The sequence below is a fragment of the Carassius auratus genome, chromosome 27 (genome assembly GCF_003368295.1).
Source record: "Carassius auratus strain Wakin chromosome 27, ASM336829v1, whole genome shotgun sequence".
In the NCBI taxonomy this organism is placed as follows: Eukaryota; Metazoa; Chordata; class Actinopteri; order Cypriniformes; family Cyprinidae; genus Carassius; species Carassius auratus.
Window position 1 is genome coordinate 26717621 of NC_039269.1, and position 27465 is coordinate 26745085.

The 27465-nt window shown below is 37.2% G+C and overlaps 2 protein-coding genes across 4 annotated transcripts; one reads left to right on the forward strand and one right to left on the reverse strand.

Annotated features, from left to right (window-relative positions):
* Positions 1–916: 916 nt before the first annotated feature.
* On the reverse strand, positions 917–5782 carry LOC113046080 (profilin-2-like). Of its 2 annotated transcripts, none has more exons than XM_026206927.1 (3): positions 5440–5782; positions 4214–4406; positions 917–2894 (listed from the first exon to the last, which is right to left on the reverse strand). In XM_026206927.1, the coding sequence occupies exons 1-3, from the start codon at positions 5566–5568 to the stop codon at positions 2797–2799; spliced, it is 420 nt and encodes a 139-aa protein (XP_026062712.1). In that variant the 5' UTR covers positions 5569–5782; the 3' UTR covers positions 917–2796. The 2 variants fall into 2 exon arrangements, with proteins under 2 accessions (XP_026062712.1, XP_026062713.1); XM_026206928.1 differs by lacking the exon at positions 917–2894 and adding an exon at positions 2938–3225.
* Positions 5783–8532: 2750 nt separating this feature from the next.
* LOC113046081 (TSC22 domain family protein 2-like) lies at positions 8533–25905 on the forward strand. Of its 2 annotated transcripts, XM_026206930.1 has the most exons (4): positions 8533–10463; positions 18170–18244; positions 23651–23702; positions 24601–25905. In XM_026206930.1, the coding sequence occupies exons 1-4, from the start codon at positions 9058–9060 to the stop codon at positions 24886–24888; spliced, it is 1821 nt and encodes a 606-aa protein (XP_026062715.1). In that variant the 5' UTR covers positions 8533–9057; the 3' UTR covers positions 24889–25905. The 2 variants fall into 2 exon arrangements, with proteins under 2 accessions (XP_026062715.1, XP_026062716.1); XM_026206931.1 differs by lacking the exon at positions 18170–18244 and having other exon boundaries at positions 8534–10463.
* Positions 25906–27465: the final 1560 nt, after the last annotated feature.

A 27465-nucleotide genomic window follows, 5' to 3' on the forward strand; every position in this document is an offset into this window, starting at 1 on the left:
ATATTTCTACCTCATGTTTTGGTATTTTTTGCAAAGCCTGTTAAAGACACAAGCGAGATACTATAGTTTAATTCAAACTATATGATTTTTCTCACATATAGGAGCAGCATGTCCCTCTTTTCACTGCTATTGTTTCAAATTGTTTATTTATTATTATAGTTTTTTCATTCATGTGACCATAAACATGATTTTGGAGGGTGACCACGTCAATTAAGAAAAAAATATATATTTTTTTACAAAACATTCTTCAGCACACTGCACATATTTGTTTACATGTTACTGTAAAGTTTTACGATTGTAAAATGCATTATATTGTTTTGCACTTACATAGTTGTATGACATTAGTAAACAGTACATTTTTCAGTTTAAGTCAGTTCATTGCTTATTTAGCACATTACATTTCAAGAGATCTAATGTTTAAAGGGTGTTATAATCAGATAATACATCCGTTTGTCCGTGTCCCCTCACAGAACTTAAAATAGACTGATAAGGTTTAATCGTTAGGCAAGGAAGATTATCAGATCTTGGTCTTTCATGTGAAACCAGACCAAGACCTTGATGCTGAAATTTGTTTTCACTTTCTTGAACATTGCAGACTGGAGTGAGTCTTCCTATCCTAACCTATCTTTGCATTTTACACAATCTTTAGAAATCTTTAAGTGCATAAGATGAAACCAAGTCATCCGAGTTGGTGTACTTAATGTTTGTAATTATAGCGACCCCTTCAGGATGTTAGTTACAAATTAATGAGATGTGGTAATGTCAGCAAAGATATTCTGTTAATATCAATTCAGAAGCTCACATAATAAACACAGAAGTGCTTGGAAAAACACATTTTCTGATACCTACCATGTCGGTTGACTTGATTTTCTACAAACTGATAGAAAGATGCTTGAAGAAAAAAAAACAAGAACAATTTTCTGGTAGGAATAGGTTTATTGATCTGTCTGTAAACAAGGTGGTTAAATCATGGCATTTGTTTTTTTTCCTTTCCTTCCACGCGAATTGAGTTGAATATCAGCTGGTCAGGTGTAAGAAGGGAGAGAATTGGACAATTTAATGCTTTTCTTTAATCTGTACATTTTCCACATGGCCTGGAGGTTGAATTTATACCAAATATCCCAAAGGTGCCACTGAAGAGTTGACTTCTCACAAGGCAGCAGTTAAAATCCATCTCACAGTAGCAACAGATCAGATCTACATTATGGCACAGGATACACAGCTTTATTTAACAAGTTTCCACAATACAACGGACTTCGACTAGTGGTCTTTTTCCACCTAATACCACCATATCCCAGAAAAAGTTAGTGTACACAGTTTACTTCAGTATCTTTTTTTTTCTCTATTTAATGAAGCATTTGTACCGTGCTATGACAGTTTGATACATCGCAATTAAGTAGTTTACAAGGCAATGACTTCAAAACGGTTTCATTCTTGAAAATAACATTAAAAGTCAAAAATGAATTTATGAATTTTGAGGTGGCGTTAACAATAAGACTGCCATTTCATCTATTCAAGACATTCACGAGAAGAACTCTCAGGTAGTTATATATTTGATTTTTAATTACAAACTGTTAAGAGCCAGTAATAGTGTTTAATAGAAATGAGCTTGGTGTTACATTGTGTATCTGAAGTGTTGAGAATTTAGTGTTATAAAGTCGGCAACAGATGAAGCTAGCAGTCATCCTTCACAACAACAGTTTGGAGAAATTCAGTTAATCCCACTGGATGCATAAAAAAATTGGTCCTATAAGAGAACCCAAAGTGAAATGGACAGAACCAGAGGTACATTGGGATGGATGGCAGCACGTTTTGTCTTAAAAAAAAAAAAGGACAAACAAAAAGAAAAACATTTTACAGGAGCTGGCAAACAACAATTATAAGTGCCCGAGCTATTGTAGTGATGGAATGTCCAGACAGAGTCTGGGATGCAAAGACTCTTGGGTAACAACTTAACCCAAAACTTGTAAATGCTGATCTGCCACCACACTCAACATATTCCAACATTAGACCAATGACTTACAAGACCACATCCAAATACAACAGCAAAAGCATTTGATATAAGGTTCTCAAACTAAAGAAGGTAGAGGGCATTTAACAGTAGCTGGGGCAAAGGTGGTGCAGTTCATTAGGGCAGGGGCAGAGGGGCTTACTAAATTGATTCAGAATCAAACCGAATAAAGGAAAAAAAAAAAGTGTTACATGATTGGTTAACTTCATTCTCAAAGCTGAGAAAAGATGGTGTAGTTAGTTACTGGAAAGTGATGATTTTGACCTAAAAGATATGCATGCACGCACTTGTTCCATCCTGGACATGCTGTATACAAGGAAGACCACGAGAGCTCAGCAAGGGCTCGAAGCACTCGAGAGGCATCAATCTAAGCTGGTTCATTAGCAGTGCCTAAGGAAAAAAATTGGACCACGTAGTGACTATTTACTTGTGAATTCACACAAATTCCGGGTTGTCCAATTTTTTTGAAAAAATTCTTCATTTTACATCTATGGTTATGTACAGTAGTGTTTGTTATTGAACCTTCATGAAACCAACATGCTTGATTTACTGTGGCACAAAAAAAGATGTCAAAATTAAAGGACATGGAGCATTAAACAAAAGAAAACCTTCATTAAAATAAAACTGGAAAGATATATCTGGAGAGAGAACGATGCATCTACTAACTGTTTCTGGTAGTGCTGTCAAGATGACAAAAAGGGGGCGAGGATGAGGGTGAGTGGGTGGGAAGTGTGGTGCGGTGTATTAAAGTGAGCTGCTGTGTGGATGGATGGGAAGGGGCAGCTTTAGTATCCAACTTTCCTCAGGTACTCAGCCATGCCAAATGCTTTCTTGTTGAGCGATCCTCCGTGGGTACCTTCCTTTCCCATGACTATAACCAACACTGGAGTACATAAGAAAAAAAAAAAGATGACAAATGAACAAAACTGAAAAAAAAAAAAAAAAGTCCCCTCCCCCCACCCCGATAACACGGGGACATTATAGGATATTATCACCACTCTTCCCTTGATTGCTATTAAATTTTTTCAAGACATTAACTGCTTGAAGGAGAAAGCTTAACAGCAAACTTCTTTCTTCTTTCTGTCCCTCAAGTGAAACTAAACAAGCTTAATTACATTAGAACCCTGAATCCCTCAAGTATTTTGCCATTGAGTATGCCTTCTTATTCAATCCGCCTCCATGGACCCCTTCTTTGCCCATTACAAGAACCAAGACTGAAAGAGAAGAAATAGAAAAGGGGAAGTTGAGAAGTGTGGAGGTTAGGAAAAAAAGGAAACAATCATGAAACAAGAGGAGAAAGATTATCACAATTGCAAATCAGAAGTGTTTGCATGCGCATGCGTTTCACCATTAAAAGCAACCAAGTAGAGGAAAGTGATTCAGAGTATATGACAAAGAGGTCTGCAGCTGGCTGCTTGAGTTTTGTCGTGAAATATTTTAGTGTACAGGAAAGAGGAAATAGCAAGAGGAATTTGACGCTGCCACATTCCAAAGGACCTTCGACCCGGCCCACACACCCTAAATCCCTTTGAAACGGAGTTACCTTGCTACCATATCTCTGTAAGACTTTCGTAGGACCACAATGACACTATATCATCTATTAAGCATGTGCTAAAACACACTGAGCATAATAAAACTTTGCTTATGGGTGTCAGATCTTTAAAACTTACCATTGGGATTGACTTGCGCCCCTTTACCTGACATAGATAATAGGGTGTGATGGGCTGTTTACCACACAAGTGAAAAGATTGATAGCCCATACCCCAATTCATTAAACAGTGATAAGCTGTAGGGAAATCTCAGACAACTGTAGATTAAGAAAAGCTTGTACATGCACAGCGCTGAAATCCAGCTCTTGGAAGTTTTTTAAGGAGGAGTAGGGGACCGAAAATGTCTTAAAAAATATACTTTCGGCATCTGATTATTCTTATATTGAAAGAGGACCACAAAGGCAGACTGTATGAGTGGACACATCTGAGCATTAAAAATAATTTTCCTGGTGAAAATTGGTGAAATTAAAATGTTAAAATCGGAAGGAATTAAGACTTTCCCCAGGGTCGCCTCAGGCTAATCTATACTAATACTTGTTCTGAGCAGACTCAGATCCCTAATTAAATTAATCTATAGATTAATAATGTGCTTGTCACAAGCGATCTGAATATATCTGTGCGCTAAATTAAACATTTCATATGTATAGTTTACCTTTGCCAGCTCTGCCTATGGAAACATTGTATGTCGGCTCTCCATTGTGACTCTTTGTCCTGATGTCCATCGTCCAGTCCCCTTCCACATGAAGACTGTCTCTGATCACGGAGCACTTCTTTTTCCCTAAAGTCAGCCCACTGGTGAAGAAGCCCTCTCGGTCTTTGCCGATAATGACATCGATTTCATCAGGCTGAAAAATTAAGGACACTTATTTTAATATTCACATCTTTAAGTAAGATCTAGTATCCTGCAGGTCACAAAAGCTGTATAATTATACTTCTGTTGAAAACCTGAAAGGATTATTTGCATGCATTAGCACTGCTTGAGTGCAACCAATCTGACCCACTCTGGGAGTATTCAAAGTAATTGCAATTGAGGTTAAACCACTTTTTTTTTCCTTTTAAACCTTAACGGCACAACTAGCTCGAAATGTTCTCATACTAAAACAGTGATCTTTCACAGGCGACAGGACGCCATCTATGTGTTCCTTTCGGGAAAAACTTGAAGCACGCGCGCCTCTGTCTGAACTTCCTCCTCTCGTGGCCTAAGACTGCAGCTTATCTCAAGACTGATCAGACCGAGGCCGAGCTCTGGAACAATCCCGGGCTTATTAATAATCTAGGGAGGGCATCCATGCATCTCAAGCAATAATAAAATATAAAAACACAATGCGGGGATATTGCACAATTTGTTATTGCAGAATAATTCAAAGGGATATGTGTGATTTAATCAAAGCCAGATCCGTTTACATTCAATTGAAGTCGTGGAAATGTACAGAAAACCTGCTTTGCGGGTTCGGCCATTCAGCGGTTGCACTTTAACTAGGGTCGTTAGATAAGCATAATGTGTTTGATTGTGATATGAGTAATGAAGTCTCGAGGCCGTGGCCACAGCCCTGAGCTTTCATCCGGGCCTCGATCCATTCAGCAGACACACTTAAATTCAATCCGTCCTCTCGCTTTTATGGGATAAATATGAGACTCGGATGTACCTTCGAGGCTTTACTAATGATAAAAACGCTAATTAATTTAAATGTAAAATGTATGCTTGAAACGGTTAGCTCGCGCTGGACACGAGACCGGCTCCCCGTGCACGCGTGCTAAAGATGACTAGCTTGCTAACACCCGAATCTCTCCGCTCGCCCAAACACACAAATTACACCCCGTATTCAATGGAAACGAAGCGTTAACCGCACCGCGGGTGCTAATCTAGTAAACTCTTACCGTTATACCGCTAAAAGTACCACCTTCTGACGATGCCCAGACGTATTTGGCGTCCGAGTAGCCAACAATGGCGGTATCCTGGCAGCTGCCGTCGGCCATCAGGTTATCCACGTAGCTTTGCCAAGACATTTTTCTGTGATTTGAAAGGATATAAAGGACGAGCTGCACCAATTGGAGTAGATTTAACGCTACAAGTGCTATAGGTTGCGCGGATGGAGGGATTTGGCGTGTCCTGTGCTGTCTGGCTCGCTGAGGCTCGTGTGAAATCTCAGCTCTGGAAGGAAAGAAAGCCGACGGACTGAGACAGCGCCTGGGTGTAGTCCCGCGCTATATCCCTCCGCGCAGACGACTCACCGCCGCCACTGCGACGCTGCACGAAAATAGTCCCTCTGCTGTCAAAGTGCCAGCTCGATCTCATTATCACTACTTTAACAACACTTAGTTTCTAAGGTAAAATGTGCAAATCGCTTAAAGGTATAGTTCATCCAAAAAAGAAGAAAAAAAAAAAGGTCATCATTAACTCACCCTCATGCTTTCCAAACCTGTATGACACACAAATAACGATATTTATTGGTTTGTTTGTAACCAAATAATTTTGGTTACAGACTTCATATACGGGTTTATAAATATAGTTTATAACTAAATACATTTTCGTTACTTGAAATTAAATACGTTAACTCAAATAAAATATATATTAAAAAAAACATATTTTTGTTAATCTATTTGTCACAACAACAACATTTCTCATTTTCATTTAGTTTAGCTTGACGTATAAATATATAGACATATTTTAAAAAACAACTAATGAAAATGGAAAAAAATATATATAGGCCCAGTATATAATTAAAACTTAAATAAAACTAAAATTTAACATGTGACCCTGGACCACAAAACCAGTCTTAAGGGTCAATTTACTGAAATTGAGATTTAAACATCAAACACATGAAACAAATATTTAAATATCTGAAAGGTTGAATAAATAATAAATAATATTTCCATTGATGTATGGTTTGTTATGATCTGGAATCTAAGGGTGCAAAAAAGAAAAAAAAATAGGTCCAAATTAAGTTAGCAATGCATATTACTAATTCAAAATTAAGTTTTGATATATTTAAGTTAGGACTTTTGCAAAATATCTTCATGGGACATGATCTTTACTTAATATCCTAAAGATTTTTGGCATAAAAGAAAAATTAGTAATTTTGTCCCATACAATGTTGTATTGTTGGCTTTTACTATAAATATTCCTGTGCTACTTATGACTGGTTTTGTGCTCCAGGGTCACACATCAAAATAAAAATGAATGCAAAATATTAATAAAAATTATAATGTTATGCTATGTGAATGATTAAGGTCCACTGTAGTCATTTAACATCTAACAAATAAAATAAAAACTTAAAAGTACATTTTTTTTAGCAGAGAAATACAACTTGCAGAGAAGTGATTCACCACTCACATCTATTGTCATCAATGTCAGTACAGATCATGTGGTAAAATGGTGACACAAGTAAACCATGACATATTAATATTTATAAGCCAATCATTTGGGAGGCACACCCTTCGCCTAAGTCCTTTTATCTCAACTGACTTTTTCGAGAAAGCCAAAGAACATTATTGTAATAACCTGACTGTGTCACTCCTCTAAATCCAACAGATGACTTCATTTAAAAAGTAGTAACATTTTAGCTGCTTTTAGGCACAATATTAAAAAGGCAATTGAAGGATAAGGATATTATGCACATAAAAATGACAGATTTTACTAAACTTTTGGTAGAAAACTAAAAACTAAAAACTAAAAAGATTTCTGAAATAAATCTTTGAAATAAATCTTTGAAAAGTCCAGAAGCTGGGAGGCTCCTCACTGTTGAACTAAACCACTTCCTACTATTCCTCAAAGTAGGTTAATGGTCGTGAATTTACTGTGGGTTATTTTTATATTACACGTGACATGTGGAAAAAGCAATTATTATACTTCAGTATCCTTCGGACCAAAAAGAATGAAAAAATACAGCCATCAGATGATTCCAGAATGTTCAAGAGATGAAATTAAAGCAGAAGTCTGTGTGCAGAAAGCAATTTCTCCACCTGCTGGTTAAAGTTGATGTTCTGCACAATGCCACTGCACTATGATAGCCAAAAAATAATAAAATAAAATAAATGTTTCAATATGATAACAACACTGGAGGATGGCAGCTAGAGAGGAAGTACTTCAGATTAATATACAATATGATATGTGTATGTCTTAGAAGAATTGAACAACACTTTTCAACTGCAGTCACACAGATAAGATGTCACAATCTTTAAATCTAAGTAACTATTGAGTTTTTTTATTTGTAATTTTATGTAAAATATATATATAAAATTATTTTAAAAAATTATAGTTTTTAATATAAAATTATATATATATATATGCGTGTGTGTGTGTGTGTGTGTAAATGCCTATTTTCTCCAACTACGGTTTTATATGTTGATCTTGTTTTCTCTTAAATTTGATTGATTTTTTTTTACTGCAAATTATGTTCAAAATATATTTCAGAATTAGCTGCTGGGGGAAAAACATCAATATATTCAGACAAGATGAAAAAAATCTAGATTTTAAAAACAAAGCTACAACTGTCAAATAAGTTGTTTTATATAAATGTTTTATGTGTCATATTTATATACAGTTTCTTTATTTTTTTATACAGTTTCTGTTGGCTAAAATAGTTGTTGATAGATAGATAGATAGATAGATAGATAGATAGATAGATAGATAGATAGATAGATAGATAGATAGATAGACTGATTGATTTCGAAAATAAATGACTCTTGACTAATATTTACAGTAGCCTACAAGTGAATAAAAAAAAGATGAAAAAAAAATGCGACAAGCAGCCCTGGCCACCTCAATAATTTCGTTTATACTCACATATTTTGCTTAGCACTAAAATAACCCGTTTTATAATGAGTTTTGACATTACGAGTGTTATTTTAATCATATGTTTTAATAAGCGCTTATCGAAAAGGAAAGGGTAAAGGTGTTTACGCCACTGCACTAGTTTAACGTAGGATCCGTATTCATCATCCTATTTACGCGCCATGCCTGTTGCGCTCGTTTCCCAGCATGCATCGCGAATTTACATAGCCATCTTGTCGGGAGGTAATTTTTTTAGATTTTCTTTTTCCGAAGTCTGCTAACGTTAGTTATAGTTAGCTAAAAACTTTAATTCCAAACCGTTTTCGTGATTGTTTTTTTAACTACGCCGGAATCTAGTTTGCGAGTGTGGTGACGTATTAGGCGGCGTTCAAACGCGCCCGTTCAGGATGTGTTTGATTCTCATCTGTAGGTAGAGAAGTGAGAGGCAGCAGGGGGAGTGAACACAACCGAATCTACGACAGCGGCCTCACCGAGCTCCGATCGCCAGCATATGAGGATAAACTAATAACCGACACGTCACCTCGCGCACACCGCTCGCGGAGGTTGTGTTCGTCCGCCACGCGCGCGTCGAAAATGCAACAGGAGAGAAGAGGAAGACGGATGACGCACGACCGTCGCGGAAAACTGTGAAATTTGGGGCAACTGTTTGCTGTTTTGTCAAGTCAGCGGCGTCTTTAAGGTGTCTCAAAGAGCTGTTAAGCATGTCTAAGATGCCGGCCAAGAAGAAGAGCTGCTTTCAGATCACGAGTGTGACTCAGGCTCAAGTCGCGGCGAACAGCGCGACCGACGACACTGAGAGCCTGGATGACCCGGATGAATCTCGGACAGAGGACGTGTCCTCCGAGATCTTTGACACGGGCAGGACTGAGGTATGCGACAGGAGCTCCTCAGAGGAGACTCTGAATAATGTGGGGGATTCAGAGGGCCAGACCCCCCAGAACGGCGGGTTTGTCCCGCGAAACTCCAGTCAGGCCTCTGGGACTCAAACAGTCACTAGTTCATCAAGCGCCACGACTATAACCAGCTGCAGCTCTCGCTTCAGGGTCATTAAGCTTGACCACGGCACCGGAGAGCCCTTCAGGAGGGGCCGGTGGACCTGTATGGAGTTTTACGAAAAAGACCCCGAGGGCTCTGTGATGAGCAGGACTGTGGATAGTATAAGACACACCAATGTGATTGAGCCCGGAGCGGATAGAGACAGCGGCCTCGGGGCCACCGTCGGCTCCGTGATGGCTCCTGATGTAAATTCAGACGGGTCGTGTTTCCATCATAATCTAGAACCGCAAGGCTTCAGCGTGGCCCTGGGGTCCGGGTCACCGGAGTCCTTTAGTAATAAGCCAGTGCCTCCGTCAGCTCAGCACGAGGGAGGACACCCAGGTGCCCACCTTCAGAAATCTCCCAGCATCCCTCCGTCTCCTCAAGTGCAGCCGCTGCTTTATCAACCCCAGCCTATTATGCACCAACTGCAAAGCCAGCCGGCTCTGGTATCAACCAGTCAGCCTGATTTCGGCCAGCGCAGCGTGCCCATCACAGTCACCCAGACTCTCCCTGGGGTGAGCCTTTCCGCCGGACATGTCCTCAGTCAGGGGTCGTCCCCTCATCCGGCGTCGGCCACAGGAGGTGTGCAGGTTCTGGGTACAGTAGAAATGTCTGGAGTCCCTGGAGGTGTTCCCTTAGGGAGCGCACCGCTGTCGCCTGTCCCAAATCTGGCGGCGGGGCTGTTGAGCAGTGGTGCCCCGATGCCCTCCATTCAGCATCAGCAGCAAACGCTGGCCCAATACCAGGCCTCAGGAGTAATGCACGGTTTATCGACCGCTCTGCAAAGCACTCAGAGCTTGCCCGTAGCACCAGTGACGCTCGCAGTAGGGTCACCCAATGCCTCTGCACACAGCCAGGCTTCCCAGGCTCCCCGAAATGGGACGGCAGCAGGAATGGGGCCCAGCGTATTCAGCCAGATGGATGAGAGCCGGAGGATGTCTGATGCGTCTGCGCAGGTTCACAGTAAAGACATGGTGAAGCCCTTAATCACAGAAGGCCTGCAGTTGCACAGTCCGGCTGTCAACACTTTTTTCGGGATACCCATTTCCATTGATGGGGAGGACGACAGGTGAGGTGCCACTGGTGATCTGAATGATTTCGGGGTCTTCACTCTCATGCAGGGTTCCCACAGTCATAGAAAACTCGTTGGAATGATTATATAGTGGATTTCATTAACTAGAATTTGTTCTGTGCAATCTCTATTTAAAGAATTAATAAATAAAACTTTAACCAGCGATCATGGAATTCGGTCAAAAGGTGTGGGAACCCTACTCTTCTTTTGTTTTGTTTTTATTTAGTTTAGCTCCAGATTGTTTTTTTTAAATATTTTTTTAAGCAATACACACAGGTAAGATTGTTTGATATTAATAGGAATATTTTTTTTATGTGGAAAGTGTCAACAAATGTAGATGAACAAAAATGTAGCATGCATTTTGAATGATATTCAGCAGCTTAAGAGTCATTTGCTGCTTCATCTTGGTAATTTTCCATGCGGTGTTCGTAGCATTAATGGGCCGATCTCTGTGTGTGCCTGCTGTGGTTGTTTCGTGAGGAATGCAGTAACATGATGATTGATATTTGGTTGCTCTCATGACAGTTGTGACATTTCTTGCTATTTCACTACCAGTCAAAAGTTTGGACACACCCACAGATTTCTTTATTGATATACATATACATCTTTTTTTTATGCATGATTTGTATAACTAAAGTAATTTAAAACAATTGAATTATGTGAGGTACTCAATACACAGAAATGTTAAAGCAACTTCATATAATCTGGTTTCCAGCTCTGGGCTGCGTTTCTGGATAATGATTGGTCTTAGTGCTTAAGAGCGTTTTCTACGAGTCATTTTATGAACGTTCGTTTTTGTTTCTCACGTGTATTTCCCAAAAATGCACTTAAAACCATCGCAAGAAGCTGTGCTTTAATGCTACTTAGGAGTCACTTTCCATCTGTCAAGTGCTGAAATTTCAATTTATAGAATGACTCGTAGTTGTAGTATAGGCTCTTTTATTTAACTGTTGTTAACCTAATGCTACGTTCCAGAGAGCTTGTGTATGTAATATAATATACGAAAACAAATTAATGACCTTTTGACTGGTCATATCTTCTGATGTTGTTATCAAGTTGTTTACATTTCCACCAAAGTTTAATAGTGATGTTGGATTTTTATTTGTTGGTGATGAAGTTGGAAATTAAGCTTAATATACACTACTGTTCAAAAGTTTGTGGTCCGTAAAAGGCTGCATTTATTTGATCAAAATACAGTAAACTGCAATATTGTGAAATTATTACAATTTAAAATAACTGCTTTCTATTTGAATATATTTGACAATTTTCAGCATCATTCCTCACATGATTCTCCAGAAGTCATTCTAAAATGCTGATTTGCAGCATTTTTTATTTTTATCAATGGTGAAAACCGTTGTGCTGTCATAATTAGAAAGTGAAAAGAGCGATTATGTGAAACATTTTAACATTGTAAATGTCTGTCACTTCTGATAAATGTAATAATGCATACCTGCTGATTTTTTTATTTTTTTATTTAAAGAAAAATGCATATAAAAAGTACAAATATTGCTGACCCCAAATTGTTGAAAAGCGTATAAGACAAGTTGTTTTCAAAGTGACGTGAGGTTGCATCTTGATAAGATATGGTTACTGTACTACTCTGACAATCTGTCAGAGCCCTAAAAACAAACATTCAAACAAAAATGTTTCTTGTTTGTTTCCGGATGTCACAAGCATGCCAGAAATGGCAGTGACTATAAAATGCTTTCTCAATTGAAAAGCGACGGTGCATATCTGGTGACACAGTTTCAGTTGAGAAGTGTCACTGCTCGGCTTCCTCTTAGATGCTCGACTTTCGGTTCCAGCGTTGCAAGTTGTACACAATATATGATCTTGTTGGCATACTCAAGAGGAAATGGTGAACTGTCGAGAGCTTGAGATGACTCTGTGGCTTTAACTAACTTGGTGCTAGTCTGAACAAAGTAGATGGGGCAGGCAGTGGTCGTAAATGCAAGAGCTGGATCTCAGTGCAATTCCGCCTACGTGCCTTTCTCAATCGCCGGCCCGGGCTAAAGACGCTTGTCTCTGGTGACACCTTTTGTAGTTGATATGCCATGGGGGCCAGTTATAGTGAAGGCCTATCATGTAGCGAACAGTAGTCCTTCCCATATCTTTCACTTCTAGAGATAAGGTTGCTTCACTACATGGTTAAAAACATTTTTTCTTTTCTCTCTTGATTGCTCTTTTAAAAGACACAGACAGCCATCACACCCCGTTTATGACTCTAAAGACATGTTTTTCATCTTCTTTATGTCTAGGGGCATGAGTGTCCTTGATCATCTGACAGGCTGTTGTTCAGATAACATGTTGAGTGATTTCCTCAAGAAGATGGCACTCCTGTTCAGGAATGACTGAAATATGCCACGCATCGGTCTTTGTTCCCCAGCAAGCTTCATGAAAGTCTTTAAAATTGTATATTTAGCAGCCACTGTTTCTTTTGTTGCACAGTGCTGTAGGGCTGCATGATAAATTGCATGCGATTATTTAATTAGTATCTTGTCAGTAAAGCCCGGTTCTGTAATCAGTGGTAAATCAATATCAGCAGCGCACTTTCACATAGAGCAGCGTTTACTACACAGAGCCGTTGTTCACTGACAAGCTGCGCAAAATATGATCGTGGTTTTGTGCAGCTTGTCAGTGAACGATGGCTGTCTATATTTCTATATTACACGTTGCGGATGTTTTGGTTTACACCTGAAATATTTAATCAGTGCAAATGTACTTTAATGTTTCTAGCACATTTTTTTCACATTAGTTTTTGGGGATATAATAGATTTTTTGTAATTAAAATAATTTGTATAAGTTTAAACAACTTTTTTTTTTTTTTTTTACCAAAATCAAATGTAAACCAAAATAAAAATTACACTACTGTTCCAATGTGTAATTGTGGTCAATAATAATAATAATGATAATAATAATAATATAATAATAATAATAATAATAATAATAATAATAATAATAATAATAATAATAAACATTTATCCAGCAAGAAAACATTAATTTGATCAAAAGAAGACTTTTTAAACAAGTTTTCTTTTCATCAAAGAATTCTGAAAGGAATGTTTCCCCAAAAATATTAACATTTGATAATAATAAGAAATGTTTCTTTAGCACTAAATATTAGACTGATTTCTGAAGGATCATGTGACACTGAAGACTGGAGAAATTATGCTGAAAATACAGCTTTGGATCAAAATAATTATTTAAAAAAATTGATTAAAATAAAAAGTTACTTTTAAATTGTAATAATATTTTTACAACATTACTGCTTTTATTGTATTTTTTTGATCAAAGAAATGTGGCCATGGTAAACAGAAGAAACTTTACTCAAAAACTCCTACCGACCTCAAACTTGAATGGTAGTATTTTTCCATTGTTACATGACAACTCCATGAAGGTTAAATGCATTTATTGTTACCAATTCTCATTGCAGTTGTATGCATTTGCCCCAATGCAGTAAATTACTGTAATGTGTTTCCCTCTTTAAAAAAAAAAATAAAAAAAAAATACTGTGATTTGGTGATGAAAAAGGAAGAGGGTAAATGTGCTTAATATCAATTAAAATGTCACAAAGCAAATTTGAAAATTAAATTAATGTTTTGATTTGGTGTGAAATCTGACATAGACCTGTTGTTTGAAATCCACCCAGTTAGCTCAACCAACAAAACCCTGATTGCATCACGCAGTGATTCACAACACAGACCAGGTCCAAGTCCTGCGGCGTAACAATTCATAATTACTTCGTCCCGTATGTGATGCTTTTTGACATTGTAAGTCTTCGGATTATGAGTCTTAACATCTGAAAGTGTTTTAGATGAATTAGCTCATTGTGCACGTTGAGATCAGATTGTGCCCCATCTGCTGGTTAGTTTTGTTTTTCACCTTTTCAGAGAATGATGGTGTATGTCGGCATATAACATCCCCTGACAGATCTCCAGTTTTGTAAGCCTGACCAATAGATGACAACGATTAGCTTTAAAAGGTTAAAGCCTTACGCTGACATTATCTTCAATTTTTCAGTTTTTGTTTCTTGATTTAAAACAATTGTTTTGCAGTGAAGTGTCTTACATTTGATGCATGCGTCTCAATCTCTCAACAGCAGCGCAGGTCACAGTGTACCTTCTCCCCCTTTCTCTCTCTCTCTCTCTCTCTCTCTCTCTCTCTCTCTAATGCCTCTCATACCTGACAGCGTCTTTGTATCTGGCAGGCATTCACTCTTTCTTTTAAAACACGCTTCTCTCAGCACCTGAAGCAGTATATGAGCTGTCAAACTCTTCAGTACACAGTTTTCTGGTACTTCCTGTGGGGGAACTTCTGAAGGTCTTGTGTTGTCATCATCTTTCCGATCTCACTTTTGTGTTAAGAATAAAAGCTGCTGCTTTCGTGTTGTGTAAGCGCCAGTCATCACACTACATTTTTAAGCACAGAACTAATGTGAAGTGCACAAATTGATTTGAGTCGGTAAGCTGACATCACAATACTCGAAGCATAAAAAAATACACCGTGCACACAAATGGAGTACATTTTATTCTTTTTGTTGGAATGGATCAATAACACGTTTTTCTTTTTCCCATCCCGTACTGATATATAATCCCAAGTTATTTATAAACATGTTGATGACTGGAGCTTCCCCTCACCACTCTCTGCTCTCAGAACTGCTTTTCTAGTTTTAATAATCAGTTTATTTGTAATGAATGCACTAAAGCTATTTTTATATTTGATTAATTTGTTTGTTTTCTTCCTTCTGTTTAGATGCAAGATGAAAAAAGTAATGCACAATTTATTTTTTCGTTCTTATATATTTGTTCTACTGTTAACTTGCATATTTGTTCTAATCTTTAATAACAAAGGTAAAAAAAAAGCTTTATTGTGATTATTAATAAAGCAGTTCTTATTAAGAAAAGCAGTGGAGGCGAAGATGCAATGTTGCTTGGTGAATATGCTTTGGGATCTTCAGAAATCTTTTAACTGTACTTTTTTAAGCTGACTTTGCTGACTCTAATGGTATAGCTCATTCATTTTTTGGTTGATTCCAACAAATCATACATCATTTTGTCAACTTATGTTTGTAAATCTGCTTATTGCGACTCATTTTGCCAGCACAGGTCTCACACACATTTAGTTTTGTGATTTTGTTGGGGAGTTCCTGAAAATCCTGAGTTGCATCTGAAATGTTAGGTAATTTTTACTAGATTTTTATTTATTTGTTTGACACTGAATTATTTTTATTTTTGCTGAATGATCTGGAAAAATTTGGGTGTTCATACTTTTGATTTCCATTTAACAAGAACCATCTCAAACCTCTCTCGTTAACTATTTCATAAATTTTGTGTTTTGGTAAGCTGCGTTCCCTTTGTTTTTGAGCAATTGAATGACTATAAAAAATAATAATTAATAATTAAGTTTTTTATTAAGTAAAAATAGTGCTGTCAAACAATTAATTGTGATTAATCGCATACAAAATAAAAGTTTTTATTTACATAATGTGTGTGTGTTTTCGGATGTATATTTATTTATATATAAATACACACACGTATAAATACATGTAAACATTTTCAAAATACATATACATGCGTGTGTGTGTATTTTTATACATAATAAATATACAGAGCACACTTACATATATAATGTAAACAAACTTATTTTGGATGCGATTAATCGCAATTAATCTTTTGACAAAACTAAATACAAATATTAAACAAATATTTTGTAATGAAAACAATTTTATTTTACTGTGAAATTAAAGTAATATTATTTATGACTTAATTTCTTCATTTCGTAAAATAATCGTATAATTTGGGTGGGGTTTCGTCAAATCCCATTTTCAGAGTGAAGCCCATGATATCAGTGTTTCGCGGGGGCTCGAATCACAGTAAAGCTTACAATTGCATTAAGCCATATTGCATATTTCAAAATATCGTGCGGACCTGTTTAACATTAACAACCGTATAATATGTGTTTCTGTCCCATCTGATGAGACTCTATCTTACGAAGAAAGATTTGTATCAGACATACACTGGTTATCGGATTGGCACATCCTTAACTTTTCAGTGTTATATGAGTTGTATTTATGATCGCATGCACTGCATGCATAACTTTGCATACATGTAAAAGCAGAAAGTTCGTTGTGCTTTAGATTGCAGTATAATTTATAAATAAGGTCTTAAACAGTTTTTTTGTTGAAACCGTCCCTTTAGCCATGTTGGAAGGACTTTTCAAATGACTTGCATACTACCTTATCTTTATTCTACTTTAAACCTTGTTCTTATAACAAATCCATTTGCTTTGATCCACTTCAGAGTTAAAAATATGACCTTAGTGATAAAGCAGTAATATTTCCTGGTAGCCCACTATTATGGTTACCCTAACCTGGTTACCTTATTTCGATGGTATGTTTTTCATTGGCTTGTGGTTTTACAATCCGATCCAGCTAGCTCATGTGTAACATCATCTATACATTTGGAATCTGCAGAAAACACGTATTTGTCTCAACAAGTAGCTGTTGAAGCTGTCGAGTGCCTTCTAAAGCAATGATTCTGAAGTTTATTGGATCCAGATATAATCTGCCGTCCCCGTGAGGTTACATGCATGCTGAGAAGTAAAAGAGCTCTTTGGAGGCGTGTGGTTGTGGGGTCTCGGCCTCACCGCAGAGCAGCAGGAAAAGCTGTTTGCTCAGAGTCCACACATGCGGTAGTCTACTGTCCCCTCCCATTCCTATACAGAGAGGAGAGGAGGGTCTCCGGCCTCCCATCCCCATATAGTACATTCTGTCCTTCTCCTTTAAGGAAAGGTCCTGGTATTTGTGGGAGTGATTTTTCAGGTTTTTGCAACTGACCAATATTTATTTAGATGCTTGGGGTCATAATTCATATCTTTAAATGTCAGTGAGGTTTTTTGAAATTAGAATATACGTTGTGTGGTTTGACTATGACTGGGTTATAAACATAAAAATTATCTGAATATCTGTGCTTTTCAGTCTTTTGATTGTTCTAAAATAGCTTTAATATGAGCTATATTGCATTTTGTTTTTACAAAATGTATACTGTGAAAATTCAAGTGTAGCCAAAAATACATTGAATGGGTCAAGATTAAAGATTTTTCTTTTAACCCAAAAATCATTAGGATATTAATTAAAGATCATGTTCCATGAAGATATTTTTTTACATTTCCTACTGTAAACGTATTAAAACCTATTTTTTGATTAGTAATATGAATTAAGATCTTCATTTGGACTTTTAAAGGCAGTTTTCTCTATATTTAGATTTTTTTTTTTTTTTTTTTTTTGCACCCTCAGATTCCAGATTTTCAAATTGTTGTATACATCAATGGAAAGATTTTTTTTTCAGCTTTCAGATGATGTATAGATCTACATTTTTAAAAAATTGACCCTTATGACTGTCTATCTAAATCTATGAATAATATGATTCTGGCATGGTCATGAAACTTAATGGTCACAAAAGCTAATTGAAAACATAATAATAATCATGCCCTTGCCTAATTTGCATCAGCAAAAACATTGCAAATATATATAGTGAATATCTTTATATATGGCCTGGTTTACCTAAACTGTTTTTTGATGTTGTTTTATACACTACAGACTAAGCAGACTACAAAAAACACGGCTCTGATTTCCTCTTTGGCCTGTTCTTTTCGTTTCTCATGTAACCTTTTCTGTTTCTCTCTTTCCGCTGGATGGAGTGCAGGAATCCCTCCACAGCTTTCTTCCAAGCCTTCCAGTCTGGCAGTAGGCTGAAGGACTCAAAGATGACCTGTGATAGGTACAGTAACGGGACGGCCCTGGTGTGAAGGCAAATGAGGGTTGAAGTGTGCTGCATGGGCCAGGCATGGCTTGAGGCTTAAACGGTGCTTTTTGCAGTGGTGCTCAGCGCAAACATAACACGGGGCTCAAACGCAGATTGCAATATTGATAAATATGGGCTAAAATGTGATATTGAACCATGTTTCATGTTTAAAACATTGCTTTTTCACTAACGCAATTAATAAACTGAGTGTTGGGCTGCAAGGCTTTTATACAGCGGAGTGCCACAGTGTCCACCCACTTAGCTCCAGAAGTATTTTATACTTAAGAGTTACACTTCGTTTTAGTTTGTGTTCTTGCAGTGTACTAACTCCGGAAATACTGGTAACTACATGGGTTAAAGTTAGGTTCAGGGTAAGTACCTAGTTATTGCCCAGTTGTCGTAATTGCTATAATAATAATACATTGAATATACATGCAGAACAGGACTGTAAAATAAAGTGCTACTGATCTAAAGGCACTATGTAAGTTTTTCGCTACTAAAAGTGGCATTTTTAAAACAATAACATAGGCAAAGCTTGATGAAGCTATAAAGAAAAAAGGAAACGAAGGGAGAGTTCATGGATGAAGTAATGAATTACTTTATCACCTTTACCTTCCACATTTATTCAAACGGTGCATAAATTATGCAGAGAAAGCGAGCAAGAGTACACTCAGCGAAAAATCTCAACTGGGAATGACTCATCTGAATGCTTCTGATTGGACTTAGCATTCATAAACTCAACAGATTTGTGATTGGTTCATAATGCGCAACACTTTTAAAACGCGTAAAAAGAATCTAACTCTAAACATTTAATTTTCCTTTTTTTTTCACGACAGCCATTAGGGATTTAGTTTAAGTGTACAGTATCATTTTTTTGTTTGTTTTTATTAGGGAAAACCAATGGTCGTGCAAATATTATGTCATTAATTGCGACAAATATTAGGGAGTAACAGGGATGAGTCATTATTTAAAATGGGAATTTCTCTGGTAGGGCTGGGAAAACGCATCGAGGTCATCGATGACGTCGATGCAAAGAATATATAGACGCAAAATATGCGCATCAATTCGTCAACCTGTTTTTATTTCTCTAAAAAAGTTTGCAAAACGTTTACCTTATGTGTGCTGAATATACACGATGGCCGGATCAACATTCTGTCCAACGTTATATAACCAATCCAGGGGTTTTTCTGCATTGATCTTCTTTTTTTGGTGGCTGTCAAAGTCTTATTTGATCGGTGAGTGATGTAGAATAGAATGACTGCTGCGCCTGACAGGGCACGTACGAGAGAGAGCCCCGGCTGCGCGCGCACTCACAGTCTTCAAACAATATTATGCATATTAATCAAAATCATTAAACACGATATAAAAAGGGCAAAACACAAAAGTTTCACGCGCGCTCGCGCACTCACAGTCTTCAAACTACACGAGCGCTGTCTTGCTCTCTCTCTCTCTCTTTCTCTCTCTCTCGCTCTCTCCCTCGTGCATATTAACCAAAATCATTAGACACGATATAAAAAGGGCGGAACGCCAAAGTTTCACGTGGAGCATTCACAGATTTTTTTTTTCTCCATGACAGGCTGCTGGCTCCCACTTTTCATTTTTATTTATTAATTTTTTTGGAAAATCACTCTCTGTATTAGCTTAAATCCCTCAAGTTTACATTGGTTACTGTATTCTTTCAATTGCTCTAAACAAGTATTTCGGGTGACCTTTTTATTGAATGCTACACATCAAGTTGTTGTTATTTTCATCTGAAAGAAGAGATTTTTTTCAGTAAGCAAGGCCCTATGTGTTCAGTAAGCTTGTTTCAGTAAGCTATGTGTTTTCAAGGCTTCAAGGTTTTATTGGATGCTATCTCTATACAAGTGCAAAGTAATGCATTCTTAGTCAGTCTTTTATATTGTAATTTTAAGAGCAATAAACATATATTGCAATGTTAAGGAATTCATGTTTTTTTCATTCAGATATGTAAATCAACATGTATAAATTGTTAGTAGTCAATTAATGGGGAGATAATCGAAATCGAATCGGTCTGAAAAAATGAAACGTTAGATTAATCGATGCATCGAAAAAAAATCACTAGATTAATCGTTTAAAAAATAATCGTTTATCCCAGCCCTATTCTCTGGATTTACAAATCCTTGGGCACTTTTGGGACAAAGTACACAACTGCGTGAAGTATATCACACTGTGCAAGTGGTGTTTGGATATTTTATGACAAAAATCTTATATATTGTGTAAGTCTGTGTTGGAAGCGTTTTAGGTTATGAGCCAAACCAGAGAGCTAACAATATTATAAACAGATTTGATGGTTCGGTACATACTTCAGGTTTGAGTTCAAGGTTCAATATGGCTGAAAAATTGAAAAATGAATTGAAATGAAAATTAGCTTATAAATTACTTACCCTCAAGTCATCTCAGGTGTATATGACTTTTTTCTTGCAGACGAATCCAGTCGGAGTTATATTAAAAACTGTCTTTGATCTTTCAAGCTATTTTATGGCACTCAGTGAGTGCTGCATGTAGGGCAGGGCGATATGGCCTTAAAATAAAATCTCAGATTTTATTTTTTTTATTTCGATTTCCAATTTTTTTCAGATTTTTCCCCCCTACTTAAGAAAAGCAATAAGTACAAACAGCAGACAACTTAAAGCAAATTTTGCTTTTATTTAATCAAAAGTAGGGCTGCTCAGATCACGATCGGCTGATCGTTAATGCACATAAGCCGGTTTTCTAATCAGCGGTAAATTCCCTCAGGTGCGTGATTTCGCATAGAGCAGCTGTTACTACATGGAGCCGTTTGTTAACTGAGAAAGATACTCAAATAAATGCTTCAGGCAGCATGGGGTCTCTTGCTCCATGTCTGTCACAGCAAACCCATACCAGTTCCAAACAACAGATGATTTTATTCCTTTCTTGGGAACAAACTTCCAACTCTCACCGGTAGCCATGTTGTCGCTTGCTGTTTCGTGTGTGCTATGATGTTTTTTGTCGCTTGTCATACTGCCATGTGAAACTAACGCTACGGAAGCTCCTGGGAGCCAAAAATGTGCCATTACACAAATACTCGATTTACTTATTTTTTAAATCGGCTGTAACAAAAAAATTGAATAAATTCATTCAATCGATTTTTCGCCCAGGCCTAGTTGCATGTATCAGTCCAAAGAAGTTAAATAAAAGGCACCCATCCATAAAAAACAAAGTGTCTCACACGGCTCCGGGGGGTGAACAAAGCGTTTTTGTAAGGAAAATAATATCCATATTCAAAATGTAATAATCACTTTAATCTAGCATGCGCTCACTGTTGTTAACAGAAGTAGCTCTAGCTGATGAAGTATGAGGTCAGCGTTGCTCATGTGCTGGTGAGTCTCGTGAAAACCAACGTTTATTTACAGGAGCAAAGGTAGCAAAGTTCCCTTACTTTAGCAAAGGAAAACCAGTCTCCTCTTGCCTTATATCAAAATCCTCCGACAATCTTCTTTACAAATCCTCATTTCGTACTTCTAATTATTGACCATTGTTTTGTTTTCTCAGCTGTGCTTACACATTCGTCACTTCTGAGCGGCACATCGCTGACCTCCATACGTCATCTGCCTGGAGCTGCTTCAGTGTACAACTGTGAGCACATGCTAGATTAAAGTGATTATTACATTTTAAATATGGTTATTTTTCTTTAAAACACACATTGATTCGCTACAGAAGGACTTTGTTCACCCACTGGAGGCGTGTGAGAGAGGTTTTTTTATATGGTGGATGGGCGCTTTTTAATTAACTTCTTTTGGACCGATGCATGCAACAACCGCTGACTGACGTGAAACAGATTGAAAGATCAAAGACAGTTTTTTATATAATCCCAACTGGATTCTTCTGAAAGAAGAAAGTCATATACACCTAGCATGACATGAGGGTGAGTAACGTATGGGCTAATTTTCTTTTTTTGGGAAACTAACCCTTTACCAACAAAGCCCAAACTTAAATGTAATTACTATTTAATTTTAAATGTAGTAATCAACAGCAGTTTGAACTGAGGCATTTATACAGCGATCTGTCACACTCAATCCAAGAGCATCAAAACGGCATTTATTGCTTGAGTTTCCTGAAAAAAAGGACAATTTGAAAGATTAAACTTTTTCTTATCAAAACTAACACTATATAAAACTGTTTCCAATGAAGTTCCACATGAATACATGTACTGTTACACCCCTAATATATATATAAATAAATATGCATATACATTTTTTTTTACTTTGTGGGACTATGATGTGATCTCTCTTCCGAGTCAGTTCTATTTCTTGACAGTAACCTTAAGTTCTCACCACAGCATCTTTTAAAGATTAGAATAGCATTGCTTTTAAAGACAAGAATAAGTTAGGCAAGCGATCCTTGGTTTGCATGGTCAAGCCTGCCTTTAAATACCTTTGTTCGAGGTTATCGTTGCTGTGGTCTTGGATATGTTGCAGGACTGGATCTAATTTGTCAGTCGAACAAGTTCCCCAACATGCTGTTTCCTTAGGTGCAAAGATCCTGTTTAAAATAGTCTTTGGTCAGTATTTGGACTCGGTAGTATCATAGAGGATGATATGAGATGCCTGTCACTGCTGTTGTGTGGATATTAAAGAGCACACACACTCTTTGTACATGTTTGTGTGGCCTGAAGCTGCAAGACAGCACTCAACTTTTTGTCACTTTTGAACTTCTTGACCTTTATGAGACTTTATAAACTCTTCAGTAGTTATTTATGCATGTGTACATGTGTATGCTTGTGTAAGCTAGCATTACCACAACTTGGAGAGCAATTTAGTCTCCCAAATTGTGTCAGTGTGCTTTTGTGCTAAATGCATTTCCTCTTAAATGGACCTTTTATGGTTGATGGTTATCTGCTTTTCCTGTGCAAGGAAACTGGAGGGAAAAGTACAGAATGTTTCTAAATCAGTGTCATCGTTTGCTGTCTTTAAAATAGCCGTTTTCCATTTGAATATTTTTAAACGTAATTTATTTATGCGATGGGATAACACTCAATCTTCATTGTCACATGATCCTTCAGAAATCATTCTAATATTCTGATTTGCTGCTCAAGGAACATTTATGATTATTATTAATGCGGAAAACAGTGGTGCTGCTTCATATATTTGTGGAAACCTTTCCATTTTTTCCAGGATTTTTTGACCAGAGGTTCAAATGAACCACAATTGTTTACATACACTTTTGAACGTGTGTTTGTGTGCCACTACATACACAAAGGAAGTTTGGAGAAAGAATCTGCAAAAGAAACAGTGCTGTTGGTTTTTTTCTTTAATGTGCAGGTTTTAAACTTCTGCCAAATGGATATGATGTGTTTGTAAGCAGCAGATCTTTTTAATAAGACTTTTTTTTTTATTGCAGTGCATCTGGAGCAAGTGTGGTTGCCATTGATAATAAAATAGAACAAGCAATGGTAAGTTTTTAATTTTGTGCATTTCTATACTTTTTATTTTCTTTTTATTATAATATATATATATATATATATATATATATATATATATATATATATATATATATATATATATATATATATATATATTTTATATATATATATATATATATATTTATATATATATATATATATTTTATATATATTTTATATATATATTTTATATATATATTTTATATATATATTTTATATACACACAAATATTTGTAATTTTAAACTTTAATAACACAGATGTGCATCCCAGCCCTGCAAAAAAACTTAAATGTTTTTTCGTATTATGTATAAGTATGAGCTTTAATGCCAAAAGCTTTCATTTCAAGTTTAAAAAAAGATATAATTGTATAATATTTGCAAGTCACTTTGGGTAAAAGTGTCTGCTAATGGTAAATGTATACAAAATTTATAATTTACAATCTGCAAAATATTTTCAAATAAAACATTTTTCAACAATTTGAACAATTTAAAAACTTTTTTTTTCACAAAATCTGTAATTTTCTGTTGTAGTACCCACAAATGTAGCTGAACTGATCTGATCATGTTTGCATTTTCACTGGCCATAATTCTAACATTAAATTCAGGCTGAGGTCTGAAGTAATGTTTTCAGAATCATTCATACCTCCGAAAATCTGCTGAGAATTGAACAAATCCTTACACTCTGCCTCAGCGGAAGCACTCTTTAAAATAAAGGAGCTTCACGATGCCATAGACAAACCTTCTTTTGTCTAAATGCTTCCATAAAGAACCTTCAGATTATAAACAGAAAGAGATGGTTCTTTGACTGAATGGTTCTTTGTGGAACCAACAATGGTTCTGTGAATATGCACCATTTTCTGAAATGTCATGTTTTGTCCCCGTGACGCAGGATTTAGTGAAAAGCCATCTGATGTACGCTGTGCGGGAGGAGGTGGAGGTGTTGAAGGAGCAGATCAAGGAGCTCTACGAGAGAAACTCTGTGCTGGAGCGAGAGAACGCAGTGCTCAAGTCTCTGGCCAACAACGAGCAGCTCTCTCAGCTCCCCGTCCAATCCAGCTCCAGCTCCAGCTCCATCGCTCCCGTCCCAGCCCAAGCCCAGCCCCAGCTTCAGATGGACTCCACCCAGAGCGCAGACCCCCCGCCTCCACAGACGCAGCCCACCGTCACCTCCACCTGAAGCCTGTGCAGAAACCAGTCTCGTTCACTCGGACCACGCTCACCCCCCCACCCAAGCTGGAGAAATTGTGAAGAGAGTTATTTTTTTAATAAAGAGAATCCAGCCATGAAAGAGGTGTATTTTTTAGCATAAGAAGCGAGAGTCTATTTTCAGAGCCACCGTACTTCGTGTGATCTCCATTCACCAGTCGATTCAGTTGTACCGTCTGTTATTTATTATAGGGCTGCTATTTTCCGAGAGGAACAATGTCACAAAACCCTTCGATCCGACAGCGAGCGAGCGAGCGGCAGTCTTACAGTATCGATCATCAATGCAAGCGTAAACGGTGACCGAGTAGCAGTGGGTAGAGTGTAAACACTAACAGCGACGTTTCTCTGTGGATTTAAGAATGTGAACCTGGTGTGAATGTACATTTTGTATAGTGTAAAGATAAAAAGAGCGTTACAAGTTTGTACAGGTTTGTGGGCGAAGATCTAAACTGAATCCTCAATGGTCTACCCTGATGAAGAAAGCTTGTAGGATGTTGGAAAAAGAAGTCTGTTGCCATATTCTCCTGCCCCCTACCCTGACGTCTGGTATGTTTTTGGGTCGGGATTGAAAAGAAAAAAAGAAAACAAACTGTGAAGTTCTTCAATCTACTTTGTAACCAAAGATTCAAAGCTGTGTATTGCATTTCTTTGTTAAAGCACACTCTATGTAGTTTTTTTTTTTTTTCACAACCAACTTTTTTGTTGCTTTTAGGCATGTTCTGCATGATCTGTAAAAGTCAAACCACTTTCTTACCTCATTTGTATTGGGCACTTTTATTGTAAGTAGTGTGTGAATCGTGTCGGTGGGGGAAGGAGATATAAAGGCGATGGCGAGGAGATAAAACAGACTAGTGTGTGTGAGACGCACTAGCCACAAAATGAAGTGAGCCATGTTTTGTTCATTTAAATGGTGTTTGAATTTCATATGCCAATAGTTTTGTTACATTGCAAATTTTAATGTATTTAAATAAATGCAATATTCAAATTACAAAACTGTGTGTATCTGTTTTCATCTGATCCAGCAACATAGTCAAAAGCTAAATTTAGATGAAAACGGGTAATATTTCACCTGTATTACACAATCTATTTGCATTGTAGTTTCCCCATTACCTACATAAATGAACCACTATTAAGCTTCAAATGTCTTAAGTAACCAACACATTGTATGAGTCTAAACTAGCGATTTTTCTTTCATGCCAAAAATCATTAGGATATTAAATCAAGATAATGTGCATTAAAATATTTTTTACATTTTCGCTGTATTGCTTTAAAAGCAATTTTCTCAATATTTTTGCACCCTCAGATTCCAGATTTTTAAGTAGTTGCTCGCTTATTCAGCTTTCAGTTTCAAAATTGAGAAAAAATGACTCTTCTGACTGTTTTCATGGTCCAGGGTCACTACCTGTTTCCCAACACTGTTGATATCGAACTGCAGGGCGACTCGTTTAGGAGGGTTCCTCTCGGGCTCCTCTGGAGGAGGTGAGGAGCATGCTGGAGTCACGGGGTGCAGGGACCAGGACTGAGCCGGCCTGTGCGCAGCGAAACCAAACATCATTACTTCTGTGTTCCCAGACTCACATTCACAACATGCTGGAAAGGTCAAACCTGCCAAACTAACATGACAAGACGGAAACAAATGGATGGGAAATATGTGTGGCATCTTATCGGAGCGTCATTACAAATACAAAACAAACACCAATCATATATCCAAATATCTGAATGGCAACCATTGTGTGTTTTATGAAATGCTGCATCTGGTTCTAATCAAATGTAATCATACTTGGGCTGTGTTCTAGCTGTGGGGTTGTCTATTGACACAGTGAGGATGCCACTGCTGTTTGTAGAAGTTTGACCCAGAAAAAGCACAAAAAATAAATAATAAAAATTGAATAATGTTTACTTACGAGCGCGCTCTCTGTGTGAGTGGAGTAGACTTTGTCTTGTGAACTTGTGTATGAACCTATTAAAAACATTAAACTATTAATAGACAGGGAGCCAAATCAATGCTCTCATATTTGAATTGGCTTAACTTTTAATTCATATTGCTTCAAATAAAAGTAGTCATTTAAAGGGGGGGTGAAATGCTATTTCATGCATACTGAGTTTTTTTACACTGTTAAAGAGTTGGATTCCCATGCTAAACATGGACAAAGTTTCAAAAATTAAGTTGTACGTTTGAAGGAGTATTTCTGTTCCAAAAATACTCCTTCCGGTTTGTCACAAGTTTCGGAAAGTTTTTTTCGAGTATGGGTCTGTGTGACGTTAGATGGAGCGGAATTTCCTTATATGGGTCCTGAGGGCACTTCTCCCGGAAGAAGAGCACGCGCTCCCGTATAGCAGAGCACTGAGAACACAACAGACTTCACTGATCAGAGCGAGAGCGTCACGAAATGTCACAAAAGAAGTGTATTTTTGGTTGCCAGGGCAAGACAATCCTGCACAGATTACCAAAAAAACAGCATTAAGGGACCAGTGGATGGAGTTTATTTTTACAGAGCATCAACGGAGCTGTGCAAGTGTTTGTGTTTGTTCCCTGCATTTCGAAGAT

Excerpts from the sequence above, each read along its gene's own strand:
- LOC113046081 (XM_026206930.1), top strand. The coding sequence starts at position 9,058 with ATGTCTAAGATGCCGGCCAAGAAGAAGAGCTGCTTTCAGATCACGAGT. Across the intron at positions 10,464-18,169 it reads ATTGATGGGGAGGACGACAG|GAATCCCTCCACAGCTTTCT; the intron begins GTGAGGTGCCAC and ends GATGGAGTGCAG. Across the intron at positions 23,703-24,600 it reads ATAAAATAGAACAAGCAATG|GATTTAGTGAAAAGCCATCT; the intron begins GTAAGTTTTTAA and ends CCCGTGACGCAG.
- LOC113046080 (XM_026206927.1), bottom strand. The coding sequence starts at position 5,568 with ATGTCTTGGCAAAGCTACGTGGATAACCTGATGGCCGACGGCAGCTGC. Across the intron at positions 4,407-5,439 it reads GTACTTTTAGCGGTATAACG|CCTGATGAAATCGATGTCAT; the intron begins GTAAGAGTTTAC and ends TTAATTTTTCAG. Across the intron at positions 2,895-4,213 it reads CATAGGCAGAGCTGGCAAAG|TGTTGGTTATAGTCATGGGA; the intron begins GTAAACTATACA and ends TATGTACTCCAG.